The following is a 21320-nucleotide window of genomic DNA, read 5'->3' as shown; positions in this document are numbered from 1 at the left end:
AGCAGTGTCAATAAGGATTTATAGGTTCTGTTACATTTTTCCAGAACCCAGGTAAGTATGAAATGGTCAAAATAGAAGCTGAGTTGTAAAGTTGCCTTAACTATAATTCACTATTACATGGCAACAAATATCCCAAGTCTGTGAGTGAAACGCTAATCTTGGCTTTTGTAAGGCTGGGTTAGTGGCTGGCACGAAGTCAACTTAACTTCATTCCTCCGCTGTGATTGCATAGCAGACCCTGAACTGTCGGACTTTTACCAAATTATATGTGGAAATGCCCGACCTGTATGCACCATTTCTCATGAGGTAACTCTGCGAGTCGTCACTTCTGGAAAGACCAATTTGTAAAACCACTGGAACAGGTGAAATCCTTCCTGATCAGGGCTTTCTGAGAGTTTGCATAGTTTGCCACCAAATAGCAGCGGCAAATCTGACTGAAACACACAGATTCAGAGGATAGTTTGCACGTACAAGGATTTGGGCTGAAAACCTACTAAAACAGGGTGTCAGTTCAGGGGAAGATGGAGTTGGCACACTCCCTCCCATCTCTTCTGTGCCACTGAGTGCCACCCGAAGCCGTGGACAGACACACAGAGCTCTGAAGACTCTGAATTGTAAAAGGGAGTCAGTGAACTGGGGACAGAGGCTAGCATTCAGAGTTCCAAACCAGCAAGAGTTTACCCTTTTCTTTCCTCTTCATCACCTGGCGTGTCCTCAGAGGTGCCCCCAAACCCAGAAGTGCGTACCAAGTGTGAACTGAAAGAGCTCTAAGAGAAGGCCTCTCTTTCTGAACTCAGGAGCAGAAAACGGAGTTCCTAAGAGTCAGAGACTGGAGAAATGTCCTGTATTTTCATATTTTTTCCCCTTCTTCCCTACCCCAGTCTCCAAGCTGTATTATTACCGAAGCACAATGATGGCAGCAGTGTCCAGGCAGGTGCCTGAAACTCTGAGGGAGGGCACCCCTCCTCTGACCAAAGGAGCTGTGGTTCCAAGAGCACTAGGCAAATCACCCTCGTTCTCCCTGCGTCCTGCTGTGCTGCCCTGGGTGCAGACGGAGTTACTCAAAGTATGCACCAGAGCATGGAAAATAAAGCCCAAGCTTTCTGGCTACAGGGCCAAGAGTGGAGACCCAAGGAAGCCGAGAAATTATAGGAAAGTCACAAAGGGTAGAGAAATTAAGAGAGCATTCTGGGTTCATCTCCCAATTGTGCACATGTGGCTCAGAACTTCCAGAGCATACCACAGACTTTGAGAACTAAATACAGAGTGGACTGCCACTCAAGGTCCAGGACTGGCTACTGGGTGGTGCACACAAGGGCCCAATTTGAATAGCATTAAAAATATTTGAAAGCTGAGCTAATATTGGAGCCAGTGTCAGAACTGGCAGGCTGGACCTAACCCAGTTGATTGCCTGCTTAAAGAAAATAAGATTCTTCATAGAATTCAAGGAAGACCCAGAGTCTCATTTCAAGATATTTAGAATGTTCTGGATGCAATCCAGTGTAACGTGTCACACAAAAAAACTACGAGGCTCTTAAAGGGGAAAGAAAATCAAAATGTGCTAACTGCAAAAGGACATAGATGTTATTATCAGACAAAGACTGTAAAGGAGCTACTATAAACTTGTCCTAAGAAGTAAGGGCAAATACTTTTGAAACAAGTGAAAAAATAAGTCTCTGTAAAGAAATAGAAGCTGTAAAGAAGAACCAAGTGGAAATACATATAGCACTGAAAAATGCAGTAATCAAAATAAAAAATTCGCTGGATGGAATCAGTGGCAGAATGGAGATAAGAGAAAAGTCAGTAAACTTGAAGGTAGAACAACAGAAATTATCCAGTTTAAAAAATGAAGCATAACATTGGGAAAAAAACATAGCATATCAGGGACCTATAGAACAGTAACAAAATGCCGTGCATTCATATCATTGAAGCCCCAGAAGAATAGGACAAGAGCGCATTGTAACAAATACTAAGCTGTACATTCATATGCTTGTGTGTCTAGGTACAGACCGTGCTTGTAACTATCCATTATTTGCTTTTCGTCCCGAGTGGGTCTCACTTCCCATGTAAGACACAGATCCAGGAAAAAAGAACCCTGTCCAAGAAGGAGTGCTGGTCAATCGTCAGGACAGACCACATACAACTATTAATTATGATGACTGTAGCTCCAGCCTGAAAGTCTGAGGATGTGAATGAAACGAATTTCGAAAAAGGAAATAGTAATTCAGCCATTTATTGATTTAAGTTATTCGTACTTCTTTTGGTTTTTTCCCTTGGAGAGCATCCTTACCTGTTTTTATTTTTGTTGAATATGATTTTAAGATTCCTGGGTTATGGGACATATTATTTCTAATGTGGAAGGTAATGAGGATGAGTGCTCGTAAATGCTAACAAATCTGGGTCTTTGTTTCTTTTTCTCTGTCTCCTAAGCTGCTTTAGTTGCTTTGACCTACTGTCCCTTTATATCCTGTTACCAGTGCATGGGGGGGGGGGGCGGGTAGAATACTTAAGCTACATTGTGATGTCCAGTTTAGGAAGCCACGAAGTCATAATTTTTCAGAAAAATAAGTGGTCCACTGAGAAGTTGCTGATCCTAAGTCTTCAACTTAGATTCAAGCTGGAATCTCATCAGCAGGAGCAGAGCAACAAACGTGGGAAGTGGACAAAAGTTGGGCATCTCACGAGTGCAGACAAGAGAATGTACAAAGCAAGAGTTTCCCATGATCTCTGCATAGGGATGGAGAGGAAGAATGCACTGTGGCATGAATGTCCAAACTGCAGGGTGCAACACAAAATGGCCTAGACACCTGGACCCACCTAGATTTAATCCTTGAGATGAAAATTGTGGAGCTAGCAGGACTTGATTGGACATTAATCATCTCTGAAAGCTATTGCTTGCTTGAAGTTGCCGTATTTTATTTATGTGTTGTTTCACCTTTTAAAAAACTTTTTCGTCTCCTCTCTCACCCATATACCTAAATTCTTCTTTCTTTAACTTGCAGGATTTCCCATGTTTTCATCCCTGTGATTCGATAGGAAATCCATTGTATTTAGTAGTTTGAAAGGGTAGCCTTTGTATATATTTTTTTTAATCCAGCACAACCACTTTCCATTTCTGAGGCAACAGTCTTTCATGAAACACTAATAATTTCTTGGCAATTTCATGAGCATCTAATTCTGTTCTTTTCCTTCCCTATTTTGTTTCTTCTGCATATTTCTGTTAGCCGAGAGTATTTAGACAAAAGAGAGGAGCAAAGACAAGCAAGAGAAGAAAGGTTTGTATATATTTTCTTTCCCATTGTAACCAAATAGCACTTGACTTTGCACTCTTAACCAAGCATGCTAAGGGAATTGTTAATTAAAATAGCTCACTCAAGTCACCTAAGACTTTGGGTAACTGGTATTTTGTGGAATAGGATGCCCTAGTTATCTACGTTTTCCAAGAAAGTACAGACTTAGTAATTAGTGCCATTGTGGTGTGAACTGTATGTCTGTTCCTCCATACTCTTCACCAAATGAGGACGTTAGTTTAGCATACTGACATATGGTATATATTTTAAATACCCTGCACGACCGCTGCTGAGTCTGGGCTACGTGTCCCTACTGTGTGCTTCCAGGTCACGCATTCCTTTAACAAATATTTGAACACACAAACCATGCCAGGCGCTGGCTGAGGTGCCAGACATTCCTGAGACTCGTACACGATGTGCCTGATCACTTACTTTGTCTCCCTACTGAACTATACTCAGTTCCTGGATGGCAGGAACCATGTCTTGTTTTCCTGGTTGTCCCAGTGCCCTCCGCAGTGCTTGGCACATAGTGGGCACTTAGGAAGGAGGTATATAATAAAGGAGCAAATGAACCAACAGCTTTACTTAAAATACTTAAGCTGTAACTATTTTATTTTTTCAAATCATGGCAACATGATTTGAATACCACTAAAATATAGAAAGTGAATATATTCTGTGTCTGATAGACTTAGGTCACCAAAAGAAACCGTTTTTTGGAAGTAAACCAGCAAAAGGCAAGTTTTTACCCTGTAGCACTGTAGCCTGCAGTTATTCCCTCTACCACCAGATGGCGATACTACATGGAGCAATGGAAAGGCTGATTTTCCTACTAGAGCCAGTTGGGAACCTCACAATCTGAACTATGCCAATAAGTGGAACTTTGCTGAGTTTTCTTAGACACCTTCAGCTAAATAGTTCAGGACAGTCTGAGGACAAGAAAAGTGCAGTCTGTCTGTGTTCAATTAAAAAATTAGATGCTTAGGCCAGCCTTATAAACAAAACTATGGCATTGCTTTAATTCCAGTGTTTCATTAGATTATTGCCACCATAATAACCAGTGGTGGCCAGCAAATTTAGAGTGGAAGAAATAAGAAACTTCTATTTCTCTAATGAATACCTGTTTTTGACATTGGGGGCATAGACTTTGACTGAAAATGCTGTCGACTTCATGTCCAGGCTTAAGAAACCAAATTTTATTTTAGTTTTTAGCTTTCCCTCCAGATTCTGCATTTTTTTTTTTAACTTTGGACAGTTTGACTGTTACGTTCTGTCTCCACAAGCAAGGCTTTAAAGCTTCTGAGAAGATCTCAAGGTTCAGACTGACCTCAAAATTGTCCCAAACCACTGAAGTCTACCTCTTTCTGGATAGCAATCACTGATTTTTTCACTAAAGCATAGCATCACTTAGGCCTGGAAGACCTGTGCAGAGAGAGAGGTGTTTGCCACTCCTCTCCTGTCACCTCTTGTTTTGACCTCAGTCCTTGCCCTATGTCACCCATCTGCCTGGGGCTTCTTCACTGGTGCAGGAGTGGCCTCTCCGTGGCCTCATGTGGGCCCCATCTCTGTTTACGTGGAGGATTGTGGAAGCAGCCAAGAATTTCCCTTTAGTTTGGACCAGCCACTTTTCTTGATTAGTTTGCTTCTTGAATTACCTGGTGAAGATGGGAGAGAGGGTATAAACTTTTCCCCAGTTTGGAAAGCTGTTGGGTTCCTGGCAGACCAGGAATAGATAAGATTTCCAAGTATAATGGGATTCAGAAATGGATGGGGTAACTGGAGATCAGAGGTGGAAAGAGCTTCAGAAGTAAGGAAGAGGGCTCCATCTAGAAACTCTTCAAGGTAGACCCAGGTGTGTTTGTTGGGTCCCATGTCTCTTTCTCGAAATACAGTGACTCAGATAAAAATGGCCAGAATCACAGCAGATGGTTTTTTAAGGTTTGCGTCATCCAGTGTAGCAAGATGAGTGTGGTTTTGCTATTTTGAAGTGTAAAGGCTATCTAGTCACGTTTGATTTCATTTTGATTTATTTTGTATTATCTCATTCCAGCATTTGAGGCAAACTAGTTTATGGACAATGGTGCAGATCCAGAGTAAGATTCTGGCGAGGTGCTGCTTCTTCTTTAGCGTTAGAAGAAAGGCTTTATCTGATCATGATTCAGTGACATTCACAAATAAATTTTTTTTAACGTTTATTTATTTTTGAGACAGAGAGAGACAGAGCATGAACAGGGGAGGGGCGGAGAGAGAGGGAGACACAGAATCCGAAACAGGCTCCAGGCTCTGAGCAGTCAGCACAGAGCCCGACGCAGGGCTCGAACTCACGGACCGCGAGATCATGACCTGAGCTGAGGTCGGATGCTTAACCGACCGAGCCACCCAGGCGCCCCTCACAAATAATTTTTTAAGGGAATAGTAAGGAATGAGATCCAGGCTGAGGCTGGGGGTGGGGTTGGGGTGGGGTCAGGGCAAGGATTTGTCTCAGGGGGATGGCATAGGAAATGCCTATGGCAGGCAGGGGTTATGGGAAAAAGTGCAAGGGGAAGGTCAGGACTAGGCTAGGATTTGGGAAATTATGCATGAAAGTGATCAATGAAGCAGTAAGAGAGGATTCTGAGCATTGCTTAACTGGTCTGAGGACAGAATAGAACTTGGAAGGAGTCAGATTTTGGTTTAATGTAAGGAAGAGTTCCCAAGTAGAAGAGTGGCAGGAAAAGTTATCAGTAAGTAGGTTTAGTTAATGTAAAATCAAACAGAGTTTCTATAGGGCCCTGGGGAACGACATCCAAGCCTGTATATGCTCCCTCGGCTGTAATACTAGCCCTGCAGCCCACCACCTTGGTGGATGTGTGAATTCATTCAAAAGGTTTGTTTGCCTATCTCTCCCACTGAACTGTGAGCTCCATGGGGCGGGGGGAGGGGGTGTTTATTATTAAATCTCTGGTACCTACTGCAGCACTTAGCACATGACAGGCACTCCACAAATGTTCAATAAATAATGAAAAGATGAATGAATAAACAAAAGATATGGGCAGAGATGGGATAAATGGGAGTGTTCAGGTGAAAGTAGGAAAGGTGAAAAGTCTTTTCTTAAGGCTGTGGCCTGTGGATAGAAAACCCAGTGCTTTGCATATAGGAAGCTTCAGGAGAGTCTCAGCTGGGGGTTGTGTTGCAAAGCCACAGGGACGTAGGACCCTCGACCCTCATTTCGTGGGCTGCTGGGCTCCTGGGGGAGTAGGTACTGTTGGGCCCCTAAGTGCACTTAGAGTCTGTCTGTAAGACAAGGTTGTGATATAGGGCAAGCTTCCTCCCCAGGAACTGCCAGAGGTTGACATGGGTCAGGAGAGGTTGCTAAGCTGTGAAGCTCTAAATGCCCGGTGGCCTGGCTATTCCCAGGCATGCCAGTCTCCCCTCACCACTCCGGCCCATTGCAGATGGCCACTGGCACTGCTTTTTCCACAAAGATTTACTATTGACCTTGGTGCCCCTCCCCCATCCCTGCCCTATTTTAAAGTCTTTATAACTGTGGCAAGATACACAGAAGATCAAGTTTACCATTTTAAGCGTGCAATTCAGTAGTGTTAGGTATGTTCACATTGTTGTGTGCCGTCTCTGGAATTCATTTCATCTTGTAAAAGAAACTTTCCACCCATCAAACAAGTCCTCAGGCCCCCTCCCCTGCCATTTTTGTCTACCGGATAAACATCCTCAGGAGAATTCCTATGAAATCCTTGACTCTTCCCATGTCCCCCAGATCCTTGAGGATGACATCTAGGAGGTGAAGGGTGTGCAGGAAGCCTTGGAGTCGTATCCAGACTCTGAAGGAATAACCCCTGGAGTCCCCCAGAAACTGAAGTGAACTCTCTGCCCACACATACCTGCCGGTCTGGCTGCCCACGGAGAAGGGGACCAAGAGGCCGGGGCCAGGGCTGGATCACCTGAAATGAAGGTCATAAATGGGTTGTCCTCTTGGCCTGAAGCCTTGGACCTCTGCAGGTGCCCTTGATTGCACACCCTCCCTTGCCTGCCCCTTTCTCCTGTCACAGAAGGCTCGGACTCAGCGTGGGGATGCCTCACAAGCTCCTCCTGGGCTCACGGCATTCCTGGCCTCGACTGTGCCACCATCTCGTTTAGAACATGCCTCCTGTTGGGATTCTGACTCTTGCCTTCAAGGTCACTTTCTTCCAAGATTCCATAGCCAGGTGGTTTTCCTTGCTGGTCCAGATTAAGTTCAGAAATACCTTCCTTTTGTCACCTCTCCTACCTTTTGAGAGGTGACATTGCTGACAAGAGAAGTCCAGAGTTCCTTCGCCCCATAACCGTGAGGCTCTCCAAACCTCGCCCAGACGTATGTGTATGCAGACCCCTCACTCATTTTTTCTCAGAGATTCACCATGAAAGTAAGCTCCCTCTCTAAGAAGTTGAAATAGATGCGTTGGCCACCCTCGGCCCCCGCTGCTGCGGGTAGACCCCTGCAGCAAGGTGCCGCCTTGCGGGTTCCTCACCGCATGCCTTGCCTGCTTCCCCTGGGCCCGGCAAGTGCAAGGCGCCAAGGGAAAGAACAAAGGATGGTAACCTTCTGTTCTCAGAAATCCTATTATCTGCTTGTTGAGAACAGACACACACATGTGAAAAGATGACTAAATATGCCAGGCAGTAAATGTAAAATGCCATCTGAGTTGAATGGACTACATATCCGACATGAGTTCAGAGGCAAGGCTAAGATCACTTCCAGCTGTGGTGGTCAAGGCAGGCTTCGCAGAGGGAGACACGCGTGCGAGCCCGGCCTGCGGGGCAGATTGCCTCGGGCCTGGCAGGGAGCAGGGGTCCCCGTGGCAGACGTTGGGGAGCCACGCCCACATTAAGGATGCATGAAGAAATGCATGCTTTTTAAATGCATCCTTTTTAAGGGTTTCATATATATGCTCTGCCTTTCTTGGGCGCGTGAATCCGGAATGCCGTGTGTGGTGGGGGCTTTGGTGGGCTAGGGTTGGGGGGACCTGCCCACCGGGAGGGACTGAAGAAGCAGTGAATCCCGATGGATCTGAGTGACGGTCTTGAATAACCTGTCTCAAAGTTTAGTGGTTGGTGAGACAGAAACCTGCTACAGCTGAATTCATAAATTCACTTCTGAACAAATAATGGTGGGTAAAATTAGCAGACATCTGGAAGAGGCACATATTTCAAAGTTATTTTGGTCTGATCTATAAAGCACACTATGAGGAATATGATTGGTAGCTGGTCTTAATAAACAGTTAGTGGGTTCTGCCTGCCTGAAATGCAAAACAGATGTATCTTTGTTCTTTTAAACTGACTTTGATGAATAAACTATATGTGACGTCAGGTCCAAGCTATTGGATGTCTGAGTCCTACTCAGAAATATTTTAGAATATAAAAAAGTTTCCATGGTCGACACTGGGAGAACAAAGCGAATTCCAGTCGCGTTGCTGTTAGCGTTGAAGCAGGTTCAGAAATTCAGAGAGGCCTCCGTCCAGCAACCCCTTTCGGTATTTTGGGGGCATTGTTTCTCTCCCCCACACCGAGGCGCCCTCCCATTTTACAGCTGCAAGCTCTGAGTGCGTGTGGTTTTCAGCTGTCACTGTTGGGGCTTTGTAATGGGCATTATTGCTGTTTTGCTTATTTGTACACATTTCCTAAAAGAGCAAAGTAGGATTCTGCAGCAGTGATCCAGTCTCTGGAGACTGTGTGATGTTGCCATTTCTCCCAATTTGTTTGGTTATGAATGATGCGGGGATTTTAATCATTAGCATCTTGGCTTCGCTGGCTGTTTTTGGCAGACTGGTCCTCCAGCCAGCCCTGTGCTGTGCTCTGTGCATCAGGAAACCAGCTCACTCTGCAGGTGTTTCATCCATAAACAAGCATCGGCCACGGGCTCCTCTTTCTTTTCACGGAAACCCTTTGGAATTTAACTTTCAGATACAAATACTTGGAGCAGTTGGCAGCCGAGGCGCACGAGAGAGAAGTGAGAAGCCGGAGCGCGAGCCGGGGCAGAGGTGACCTCTCCTTGGACCTGACCTCCCCGGCGGCCCCTGCCTCCCCCACCCCTCTGAGCCATAGCTCTCCTTCTCTAGACTCACAAGAGGCTCTCGCAGCATCATCCTCTTCTCTGGGAACACCTCAGCATCCCCAAGGTGAGTGCTGGGAGAGCAGAGGGAAATTAATGTTAGGCTTCTGGGAAGTAGGAACCGTTACTACGTGCAAACTAGTACTGAGGGGCAACTAAGGGTAAACTCAGGGTGACTTCACTGCATTGATAAATTAGATGCCTTGAGAGCCACTTCTGTTCAAGCAGAATTGTGTATAATGGTTGTCAATGCATGGTCATTGAGAAGGGAGAATATTAAAAATAAGGCTTACTTTGCCATTGCTTTCTAAATCACAGGGTATTAACTTAGTACCCTGTAATTTGGACATTATTTATTTATTGGGTCTGCCCAATAAAGTGACCACTTTAAAATGTTCTTGCCCTAGGAATTGTCGGTCTGTTTTAAATTAAACTGATGGAGAATAAAATTAATCAAAGCCAGCAGAAAAAAAAAATGTGGATCTGGTGGAAATAGAAATGTTGAAGAAGAAAAAAAGGAATATAGTAATGATTACTGGCACGTGGTGTGGCTGTAGATGCTTGTGTGCAGACAGAAAGGCTCTCGCCGGGGAAATTGTCTGTCATCTTAGCTTTATTTGGAGAGAAACAATATTGTACATTGCAGCCGGGGAGCATCAGCTGTTTTCCCGATTGCCCTGAGAATGGTGGGACCGTTTTCTTTCACATTAACAGAGACGATGGGTCTTGGGCACTGGCGTCTACAGTGCGTGTTGACGAGCCTGCAGCTAGCAGTGTTCAGTTTAACCGAGTGTTATGGCTTGCAGCCTGACCAAGACTTAGCCAACTGAAGACAACAGAGACGCTCAACTTTTAACTCTCGGAGGGCTGACTAAATATGGCGTAAAGCTTAATTTCAACAAGGCAGGACTGCATGACCTCAGCAGAACTGGATGTAACGGAACAATCTTGTCTGTCCAATTCTCCGCTGGCTCTCCAAGCCTCAGGGCTCATTCTGCAGAAGCGGGCTGGCTTCGCCACAGCTTTCCATCATGTCCAGTTCCTGCTGGTCCCTGAGCCATGGAAGATTGTCCCAGGCAGATGGCTCGGTCATAGATGAGTAATGTCGGTCTTAAAATACTGAGACTCTGAGAATCAGGAAAACAGACTGTGCTTTGACAGCTCTGTGCTTTCCAGACCCTGCCTGGTATCCTTGCTCTATCTAAATTGTGGTATTTCCAGAGGCGATATGAAAAACATTCCCCTGCAAAGCGACGGTTCAGCACTTAATCTTGGAACTTTTAACTCTAAGAGTCGTACCCACTCTTGTTCCCAGAATGGTTGTCTAAACTGTGAAATACAGAAGGTCCCCAGGCTGAGAGAGAAGTGTCAGTATCTATAAATATCGTTTGTCCTCCAAGCTTTTAGTCTCCTTGATGTTTGTGACAAAAAGACAGTTCCTCAAGTATTTTGTCCAGCTGTGATCAAACTTGAGGCTGTTCTATTCAATTAAATGGGCAGAATATTTGAAACTCCAGTAAGAACACAGAAAATACTTATTTGGGGTATATGCAATATGCATTGGGGGGAAATAAAGTTATTTATGTATGCTTTCAGAGAGATAAAGAGTACATGTCATTTTCCTCTATGGAGAAGGGATTAGTAGAGACTGAGAGAATGTTTGGCTGAAATCACCACGCGAGCATCTGAAATAGGAATACTGGGCTTGAACTGAGACACGATTACAAATTAATGAAATAGCACTGTGTGATGTTTGGGTTGTTTAAAAAAAACAGGGGTTCTTGTGGAATCTACAAGAGATGTTCATCATAGGTTACATAATTATCCAAAGCAGTTGGAATCAGCAAAGTAATCTGATGTCTATGTCCTAATACCTAGCTGAATTATACAATTAGAAATTTTAAGCGTATAAGAAGACATGCTATGAGAGGATTGTCTCTGAAAGGTGCTGAGACTTCCTTCTGACTTGGAGACCTTTGCCCTATGACAGAAGTACAATGATGGAATGACCTTTTTTTTTTTTTTCAGCCTAGCTTGTTATTCTTCTTTGAAACGTTCTGCCAGCATCCCATTAATAATCTCTTCTTTTTTACCAGGCCCCATTTTTAAATGCTCAAAGGCATTTTTTTTTTTTGCTTAGCCCTAACATTTACAATGTCACAACATCTGGGGGAAGAATAAAAAAATATAATCACACATCCAGATGTTTGTCCTGCTCCAAACACCTGGCACTATGTGGTCCAAATGTGCCAGGGGTTGACTCGCTTTTTCATTCTCTCTGCTTGTGGAATCATACGATGATAATCTTCACTTTTCTGTCATGCTCTGCCCCTTCCTCCCAAACGCTACTATTTAACACCCACTCGAGCAACTGAGTAAATGGGGGAGGTTGGGGGTAGAACCCACTTTTAACCGTCAACCTAGCCATTTATCAGGGCATCGTGGTACCCCAGTATTTGTGGTGGCGTGCACATTAACGCCACATGATCCCTTTGCTTCTACCCTTTCCCCAATATCTGCATAAATCGCAGCCTACCTTTCAGAGTTGTATTTTCAAAGAAAAGGAAAAACAGCTATTTGTTACTGAGTTATATATATTTCAGGATTAAAGGTCACTTTATAAGTTCTTTTATTGAAACTCCTTACTTGGATTCTGGATAATTTTTAATAGCAGAAGATAGGAAAACATTAAAAACTTCTTTACCTTTGCCCTTACAAAATATATTTCAAAAGAAGGGTAAATGTGAAAAGACCAATAGCATTATGTGCTATCGAGTGAGAACTTTCAGCCAAAAACCTTCCCAGCTAAATCTGCTGTAACTTTTGTATAAATTATGCCACTACCCCCACCATCAAGTCAATGTGTGCTTGAATTATTTTTCCATCTGGCCCTCTTGTGGCTCCTAGCAGATGTTTGTCCCAATACTGCCTAGACTGGTGATGGTTGGAGTATTTTTCCTCTGTGTGAAACTACCAGGCCCAAGTGAGGGACAAACACATGCGTGTGTTCTCCTTTGCACTGGGCTGCAATTAATGGAGACATGTTACCCCAATTCAGGGAAACATGAAGGGCCTCTCTCTCCATCCATTGCTTTAATTAGCCTTTCCTTATTTTCACTGAGCCCTGATGGCATACATCAGAATATCTCACCAGTTTATTTCCTGTTACTTTAAGAAACCGATGTGTCAGGAAATAAGTTATTTTTGTTAATTAGAGGAAAAGGTGCAGTATTCTTATTGGGATTGAATTCTCTGATTTGACTCTTGGGGAAGTTTCTCCCTGGAGTAAAAACAATAATCTGTGTACCCACAGGTGAAGTCATTTTAGCAAAGTAACCTATTATCCCAGTGGGTGTCAGATCCGGGGAGCCTATTTCATGGAAACAGAATGGAGAAACCATTCATCTCAAAACCAGGTGTTGATGACGGTCCCTGCAGGGTATCCCTTTTAGGAACTGCCTTCCTTGGAGGCTAGAACTATGTGGCTTCCCTGCCCCCTGGCTGGCACACCTGGGTCCATCCTAAGGCTTAGTGGAGAGAAATTACCTTTCCTATTAGAAAGCAGCTGCTGTCAAGCACTTATAAGTGGCTTTTACCCACTAATGCAGCCAGGAAGGCTACATACTGGCTAGATTATTTTTCTTATTTTTAGCTCAGTTGTCTCTATATTGCACACAGAAGTAATACTTTAGAGATGCATTTAAAATTTTTACCATGCTATATTAACTTTATGTCAGGGAAAAATAAGTTCATTGGTGATTTTTTTCTACCTGTACCTGGATTCCTAGATTATTTCCAAATGTCTTACTGTTGGGCCTTGGAGATACAAAATATGACCGATGTGGCCATGGACTACTCACCAGTATTCACTCAGAGGCATTACAGAAATTATTGACCTGCTGAACGGATTATTTTCTCTCACAGATCCAAGCATATAAAGTGCCGGTAACTAGGACTATTCCTCTAGCTTCCTTACCCTCTCACCTAGAAATAAAATGTAGCTGTATAGTAATATCATGAAATGTTCTGCTGGTTTAAATGAATGATCATTTTTCACGTGGGCGTCATTCATCATCACAGCTGTTGTCATTGTTCCTAGCCATTGACTGAGCATCTTTGTCACCTTCCTTGTGTGACATGTTTTGAGTCTCTTTCAGGTGTAGACACTCTCCTAAGTTACCCAATCCTCGTGGCAGAAATCAGAAACATCTGGTATCCTGTTTCCAACTGGCACAGTAGCAATGGAATATCATCAGTCATCAGCGTTATGCATGCTGGTTCCCTTGCATAAAGCTTTTGGACACCTCCAGTCCAGTATTTCACGAATTGGCAGGAAACTAGATTCCTGTGGTTCTGTGACTCAGGATGGCCCCACCTCCCCACACCTCACCTGACTGCTGCTACTTGATGCCATTTGGTCAGTGAGACAAAATCTCTCAGGAACTCTACCCAAGGCCAAGGCACCACCTGCTACACCTGCCATGGAATGGCTTTAAGAGCCTTTGCAAATCATTGGATTTTCCTGCCTTGCTTTTTCTCAGTCTCTAAAAATGGAAAAGGACAAAACTTTCCCTTTTTTCTCTTATAGAAAATGACAGTTGCCTGCAGTGTGTTTTCATGCACCGTATTTTATTTTACTTTATTTTATGTTATGTTATTTATTTATTTTTGAAGTGGGGGAGGGGTGGAGAGAAAGAGAGAGTCCCAAGCAGGCTCTGCACTGTTAGCTCAGAACCTGACACAGGGTTTGAACTCAAACTATGAGATCATAACCTGAGCCGAAACCAAGAGTCAGATGCTTAACCGACTGAGCCACCCAGGCACTCCTCATGCACCATATTTTAAAACAGTTTTGAATCCTTTTGGAGTAAACCAAATATGAATCTTAAGTGTGCTTAAGTAAAGACAAGGCACACATGGCATTGGAATAGTTGTTAAAGAGCAGTATTAGGTGATCAACATGGTACTTTCATAGGTGGCAATTAGGTATCAAAAACTCCAAAGCTTGACTTGACTTTTAAGTTAGTAAGTCAGCCTGCCACAATTTTGTGGATGTGGGCACAAGACATGAAACTCCAGGGTCAGAGACAACAGACTTTGTTACTCATAGCAATAGTAGTAGCCAGAGTATCAGCATTTGTGCCATTTCTCCAAGCCCCAGTTCCTGTAAGGTGATGTGAATAGGCCCAAGTGTTAGCTTGGTATGATAGCTGCATACACAGAGAGGAACCTTGAGCTTGGGGACCCCAAATCTTTTATGTTGGGCAGTAAATCTGTCTTCCCTTTGTCCCAGAGAGAGACATTATTTTTATCACAGTAAGCTATAAACCAACCAGTCTATTGCTCCAGGGGGAGACAAGGTCTCTGTCTTCCACAGCTATTTGCTATGCACACATCCTTGGATATCCCAGAATAAAGACTGTCACTGTCTCTGCTTATAAGACTGCAGAAACACAAGAGACCCCTGGAGAATTGTTTCCAAGCATTGGATTATAATGGTGTGTAACCAACATTTACAAATTTGCATCTTAAAATCTGTTTAATGGAAACGAAGTATTCAACTTTAGAACAGAAATTAGCTTGTTTGATCTTACTTGACAAAAAGAACATCAGGTATTGCAAGACCCAGCCTGGAGCAGGCTCCGGGGGTTAATGAGCTTGTCTTCCTCTGGAGGTGCTAATAGGGAATCTGGAAAGACATCAGTGCCTTTCATCCAAAGTGGGAGCCTTGGGTAAATGCTCTCAGGGACATTCAGGAGACCTCCACAAGTAGGGACATTGAGCATCCTTCAGTGTGGTACTTTGAATTTCCAGAGTCATTGACTATGAACTGGGAAATAACAAAGAAGAATAACTACCTGGTTCCTTCTAGCATTCTTATCTGTGGTCAAGACCTTGATCACCACTCTGCCATCTCCACTTTTCCTTCCAGCACCCCTGCCCCCAACTCTACCCACCCCTACCTTTCCCCCACCCTCATAAGGCGTTTGTGCAAAATGGTACACTGCTTACAGTGTGGCAGAATAATCACAAATTAGCTTTCCAGTCCCTATAAGTATGCTTTTTCTTTTTTTTTCCAGAAGGTTTCCCTTTATTATTTTTTAAATATAATTTATTATCAAATTGGTTTCCATACAATACCCAGTGCTCATCCTGACAAGTGCCTTCCTCCCTGCCCATCACCCACTTTCCCCTCTCCCACACTCCCCATCTACCCTTAGTTCTCAATCCTTAAGAGTCTCTTATTGTTTGCCTCCCTCCCTCTCTAACTTTTTTTCCCCCTTCCCCTCGCCTATGGGCTTCTGTTAAGTTTCTCAGGATCCACATATGAGTGAAAACATATGGTATCTGTCTTTCTCTGCCTGGCTTATTTCACTTAGCATAATACCCTCCAGCTCTATCCACGTTACTGCAAATGGCCAGATTTCATTCTTTCTCATTGCCAAGTAGTATTCCATTGTATATATAAACCACACCTTCTTTACCCATTCGTCAGTTGATGGACATTTAGGCTCTTTCCATAATTTGGCTATTGTTGAAAGCGCTGCTATAAACATTGGGGTACATGTGCCCCTATGCATCAGCACTTCTGTATCCTTTGGGTAGATTCCTAGCAGTGCTATTGCTGGGTCATAGGATACATCTATTTTTAATTTTTTGAGGAACCTCTGCACTGTTTTCCAGAGCAGCTGCACCAGTTTGCATTCCCACCAGCAGTGCAAGAGGGTTCCCGTTTCTCCACATCCTCTCCAGCATCTATAGTCTCCTGATTTGTTCATTTTAGCCACTCTGACCGGCGTGAGGTGATATCTCATTGTAGTTTTGATTTGTATTTCCCTGATGATGAGTGACGTTGAGCATCTTTTCATGTGCCTGTTGGCCATCTGGATGTCTTCTTTGGAAAAGTGTCTATTCATGTCTTCTGCCCATTTCTTCACTGGTTTATTTGTTTTTCGGGTGTGGAGTTTGTTCAGTTCTTTATAGATTTTAGATACTAACCCTTTATCTGACACATCTCCAAAGGCAAGGGAATTAAAAGCAAAAATGAACTATTGGGACCTCATCAAGATAAAAAGCTGCTGTACTGCCTAAGTGTGCTTTTTCAAGAGAACTCTTGGGGTCAGTGACCCTGCAAGGCATCTTATCTGCCTCTGAACAGGACATGAATATTTAGAGCCCTCTGAGGCTGGAACATCTTCTGAGAAAGCTGCCTCCACCAGATACATTTGGAAGTTCCAGTAGATTTTTGTTGACTTTTCTGATCAAGCAGCTCTTGGTCCTTATGTATCCTCTAGATAATCTCCAGACTCAGTGTATTATTTGGCTTTCATATTTTCTGCATTTCTCATCAGTATTTTCTCATCTTTTATCTCAGTCTTTCTCATCAGTTTGTTTCAGTCTTCTTACTGACTCTTCTTCCTGACCCTTAAGTATTGGGTTTTTCCAAGGGTCCTTTCCTAGCAACCTTCTGTTTTTATGCCTAATCTGTGCCTGTTTTCTTACATCCTCACCTGTGATGTTTAACTACCTACCATGTGATAAAAATCGCCAGATCTGTATCTCCAGCCTTGGCCTTCTTGAGCTCAGAACACATGTATCTAAGCTCCTTAGACATCAGTATCTACTCCTCAGACATGTCACACTCAACAGGTGCCAGTTTGGGACATTCAGATGGGAGGGTCACCTGTCTCTCACCTGTAAAATCCCTACCCCCTTAACCTGTTCATACCTTCCAGTCCTCATCTATTTTAGACCATATCTCTTGGCCTAGTCATTTAAGCTGGAAGCATGCCTGTAATTTTTGACTCCTCCCTCAATGCTCACACCTGTATGCAGTCAGTCACCTAGTGTTTATGGCTTCCTTTCTCTCAACTCAGCCCTCCCCATTGCTACTGCTTGAGTCCACGTCTTAACCATCTCTCATCTGGACCATTTCAGTAACTTCTAATAGACCTCACATCTTCCAGCTTCTTATTAGCAACCCAATCCCCCCCCCAAAAAAAAATCCTATCTATACCTTGTTTTAAACAGCTCCAGTGGCTGTCCATTATCTATAGCAAAAAGGTAAGACCTTATACAGCACTCAAGACTTTGGTTATCCACTCCCTACAACCAGTCTTTTACCTCCACAACCACCCCTACATGTTATGTTCCATCAGCATCAAACCACTATCAGTACCTGAAAGGTGCTCTGTTTTCTCACATGTGCTCTGTGCTTGAGAGCCCTTTTCCACTGGGTGCCCACTGGACTCTTATCCATCTTACCCATCTAGTTGAAGGATCTTCTCTAAAGTCATCTTTGATTCCTCTTTTGTATTTCCCTTACATCTTGTGCATACCAAGGATACAGGGGCTTATCTCACTGAATAGTCAATAAATGGTACCCCGTCCTCCTCCACTTTGTGTTTCCCAGAGGAGAGCCCATGCCTGCACTCACCTTTGTTATCTCCCAATGCTTGGAGCAGAATAGACATTCAGTAAACGTTTTATGAGCTAGAATGAACAAACAGCATGAAAAAAATAAGGCAGACACATTACTCTATAGAGACAGCTATTTCCCCCTATACCCAGACATTTATTACATGGATCATGATGGAGGACACATATTTGACAATATAGGCCACTCTATAAAGACCAAAGAATAGATGGTGGTTTAATGTAGAAAGGGAACTTTTACAGAAAGTTGACATTATGTGGGCCATTTCCTTCTGAGAATCTAACACTAAAAGAGGAAGAAAAGTTAGAGGATGATTCTTGATAAATTGATAGTTAAGATATTTATTCAACCACCTATTAAAATACCCCTTAAGTGGATCTTCCTCCATTTTTTTTTTGTGAATTAATTTGCTAACAAGTTCAGATCAACTGAGATATTGACTAAGTGGATTATTCACTAGGTATAAATGAAGAAGAGTCAACTGTTTGGTGTGTGAATATAAAAGTAAGATTTCTGGTGTATCCCGGTTGTAGGCCACCTGGTTCTGCTTAGGCTTGGTCAGACTCTCCTGGCAAGAAGATCTAATATTTTCTTTAGATATTAGTTGTTTTGATATCATAATGTCTCTTGGCTAGACCACTTTATCTTGAAAAATATTCAGGGAAGATATTTTTTCACATCCGACTTCCTGATGCCTAGCATAGTGCCTGGCATATCAATAAATATTGCTGGAATGAATGAGTGTTGCTACTAATTACATTAGAACATTTAATTACATTAGGACCATCTAACATGTAATTAAAAGTAACTAGATGCTGCTAAGCCTGAAAAAGTGAATTAAGAAAAAACCTCAAGTTCACTCCATTTATTTGCTAGCTGTTCTTACCCGGGACTATCCATTTTAGTGCTAGTGTATACTTTCCAAAATCACTGCTTTGTTTTGATGTCATTGATATTCTTGTCTGGGACTTGACAAGCACTAGAGGTGCTCTTGAAATGCATTGCCAGTTTGGAATTAGACCATGTCTTCATCCTTGAGGAAAGACTTGTCTTCCTATGTGCTCTTGTAAGAAAATGAGCATGTAGTTAACTCAGGAGCTCTACTAGCCCTACTGGGCATGGAAAGACAAATGGATAATGGCATTAATCATGTTTGACACTGGTTGAATCAAGACAAGATCTGTCTGATTTTGTAAGAATTTAAGCTCAAAGAAAGTCTTCGTATCCAGGGGTTGATACTTGAGGTTATATGGTTTGAGTTCAAGATAATGATAAGGCAATGATACAATACAGATAGAGAAATGATATAGGATACAATAATCTTAAATTGCCCTTTTTAAAAAATTTTCTGTTTATAGTGTGAAATAGAATCTATTCATTAACCAATATTAAAATAATTGGACCTGAAACTAGAGGCTTCTTTTTTGTCCTATATGATAATACAGTGGAATTTATATTCTATACATGTTTAACCAAGTGGACTCAATCAGAAGCATATTCTGAGGGGTAAAGGTGGGGATAGTGAAAATTACAATTTGAGTAGTGCTTGTAATCTTTCCCAGCATCCACCTCAGATGGAGGTTTCCATTGTGAGCATGACATGAGGGCCACAGCTCTGCTTTTTTCTAGAGTCATTCCTGACCTTCATGTGCCTTTTGTAGTATGAACAACTTGCTGGATCAAATGTGATTTTAGAGTATAAGGGTTTGTATTTGTTGATGACATAACCCACCACTACAAGCCCAGTACTTTTTATGGCATTTCATTGAAGCTAAAGGAAATCCTTGATTGTTGGAACCATGAGAGTTGGTATGGTATCTATAAAGTGGCATCTTCCAAAATGTCTTCTGAAGGTAATTTTGGCCATGTACGGTTTTCATTTTAAGAGGTAGCTTAGGCTGAATTTTGAGAACAAGTTGCTGCTAAATTTTGAAGGCATGCAAATTCACTAGACTGATGAATCAGTATTTTGCAAATGACAAAGTGGGCTTTTTGTTTGTTTTTGTAAAGTTTGCGTAGGCTGAGTTTGAGCCCATCCTAATGAAACTATTCCTTTAGGGTAATGATTCTCAACACAGGACAATCCCTGCTACCTCCCCCACTCCCCCAGGAAACATTTGGCAGTGTCTGGAGATATTTTTAGTTGTCACAACTGAGGAGGAGGTGCCATTGGCCTCTAGTGGGTAGAGGGCCAGGAATGCTGTTAAACATCCTACAGCACACAGGATAGCCTCCCCCCTCCCCCCACAACCAAGAATTATTCAACCCCAAATATCCATGGTATTAAAGTCAAGAAACCCTGCTCTAGAGTGAATCTGAGCAAACGGCTTAGCAAGAACTGGCCCAACACCAAAGGCAAAGTCTAAAGAATTTTCAAAGTTGTGAGCTTTTTCTCGTGGGACCTTTTTCACATTTATGTGACTAAACCACAAGTTTAAAGTTGATGGTGTTAGTTATTAGCTCTGAACTGGGGAGGTCCCTGGAATGTACATGATTTGGAGCAACTATTATAGAATTGGCTGGCCCAGCCCTTGGTTTCATAAGACCTGCCAGAGAGCCAAGTCCTGGCAGAGTCGTCGAGACACCATAACAGATTGAAATCAATTGAAGCCACCCAAAGACTTATTAAGTTCAGATCTTTCTACCAGCAGTTTATCTCTTCAAAGAAAAATTGCATGGCAGGAGATTCCAGTCAGACATTCTGGATTCAGCTGTCAGGGACATCGATGAAAGCCGACCTGGAATGTTTGTGCACACCGTATGTTGAGTGTTTGTGTGTGTGTGCGTGTGTTTGTCCTTTGAGGAATGATGATGAACTTCTCCCTTGCAGCATAAGTCACCAACCTCACAGTGTAACATCGTGATTAACAGAGGTTCAAGGCCCATCGGGGTTCAAATCCCAGGTCTGCTTATCGGTGAGGTCGGAAGGAGATGGACATGCTCAGAAGGTGCCTGGGGGCAGCCAGTGTAGGGACAGTTCACAGAGGTGTGGAGAGTGTCACAGGTCTGTCAGGTGGGGAAGTGCCCAGGGACTAGCAGCACTGGGAGATGTCAACACTACTCCCACCTCCAGGCCTGGGGGAACTTGGTTAGTGCCTGGGACTGGTGAGAGCTGTAGCCTTGGGAGCTGTAGCCTTTCTGCCCATGGGACAGAAATAGTGGCCTGACAGTCTCTGCCAACCGGAGGCCCCACGTGAAGAGGGTGGAGGCATAGTCTAGCCTCTCTTTCCTCCCTCCTGTGCTGCTACCTCCCAGAAGCTGACCTCTGTCACACTGAGAGGGAGCCAGCCTCCTGGGGCACAGAGCAGAATAGAAAACGGGTCTGGAGGAGCAGCCGTGAGCTTCCAGCCTACTGTGTAGCCCTGGACAAGTTGCTTAACCTCTCTGGACACGTGTCCTTATTTTTCACACTGGGACATTAATCATCCTGCTGGTATGAGGGCTACACAGGGTGATGTGTATGTGGTTCCTGGGAGGCACCAGGGTATAGAAGGTACCTGGTACCTCGTGT

At 43.3% G+C, this 21320-nt stretch overlaps 1 protein-coding gene across 3 annotated transcripts in view; it reads left to right on the top strand.

Annotated features, from left to right (window-relative positions):
* Positions 1–21320, top strand: part of FHOD3 (formin homology 2 domain containing 3) — a 475398-nt gene that overhangs the window by 380251 nt on the left and 73827 nt on the right. For 2 of the 3 annotated variants that reach the window (XM_047087059.1, XM_047087060.1), the window contains 2 exons: positions 3225–3275; positions 9225–9439. In XM_047087059.1, the coding sequence (XP_046943015.1) occupies positions 3225–3275; positions 9225–9439 (266 nt within the window). The remainder of the gene's footprint in view (positions 1–3224; positions 3276–9224; positions 9440–21320) is intronic. The other variant, XM_047087061.1, reaches the window with a different exon arrangement.

Source organism: Lynx rufus, unplaced genomic scaffold (assembly GCF_022079265.1).
Source record: "Lynx rufus isolate CCGP_SWC_20201006 ecotype Redwood Valley unplaced genomic scaffold, mLynRuf1.p SCAF_22, whole genome shotgun sequence".
NCBI classification, from domain to species: domain Eukaryota; kingdom Metazoa; phylum Chordata; class Mammalia; order Carnivora; family Felidae; genus Lynx; species Lynx rufus.
Note: the sequence above shows the minus strand (reverse complement) of the source record. Positions and strands in the feature narration are given on the sequence as shown.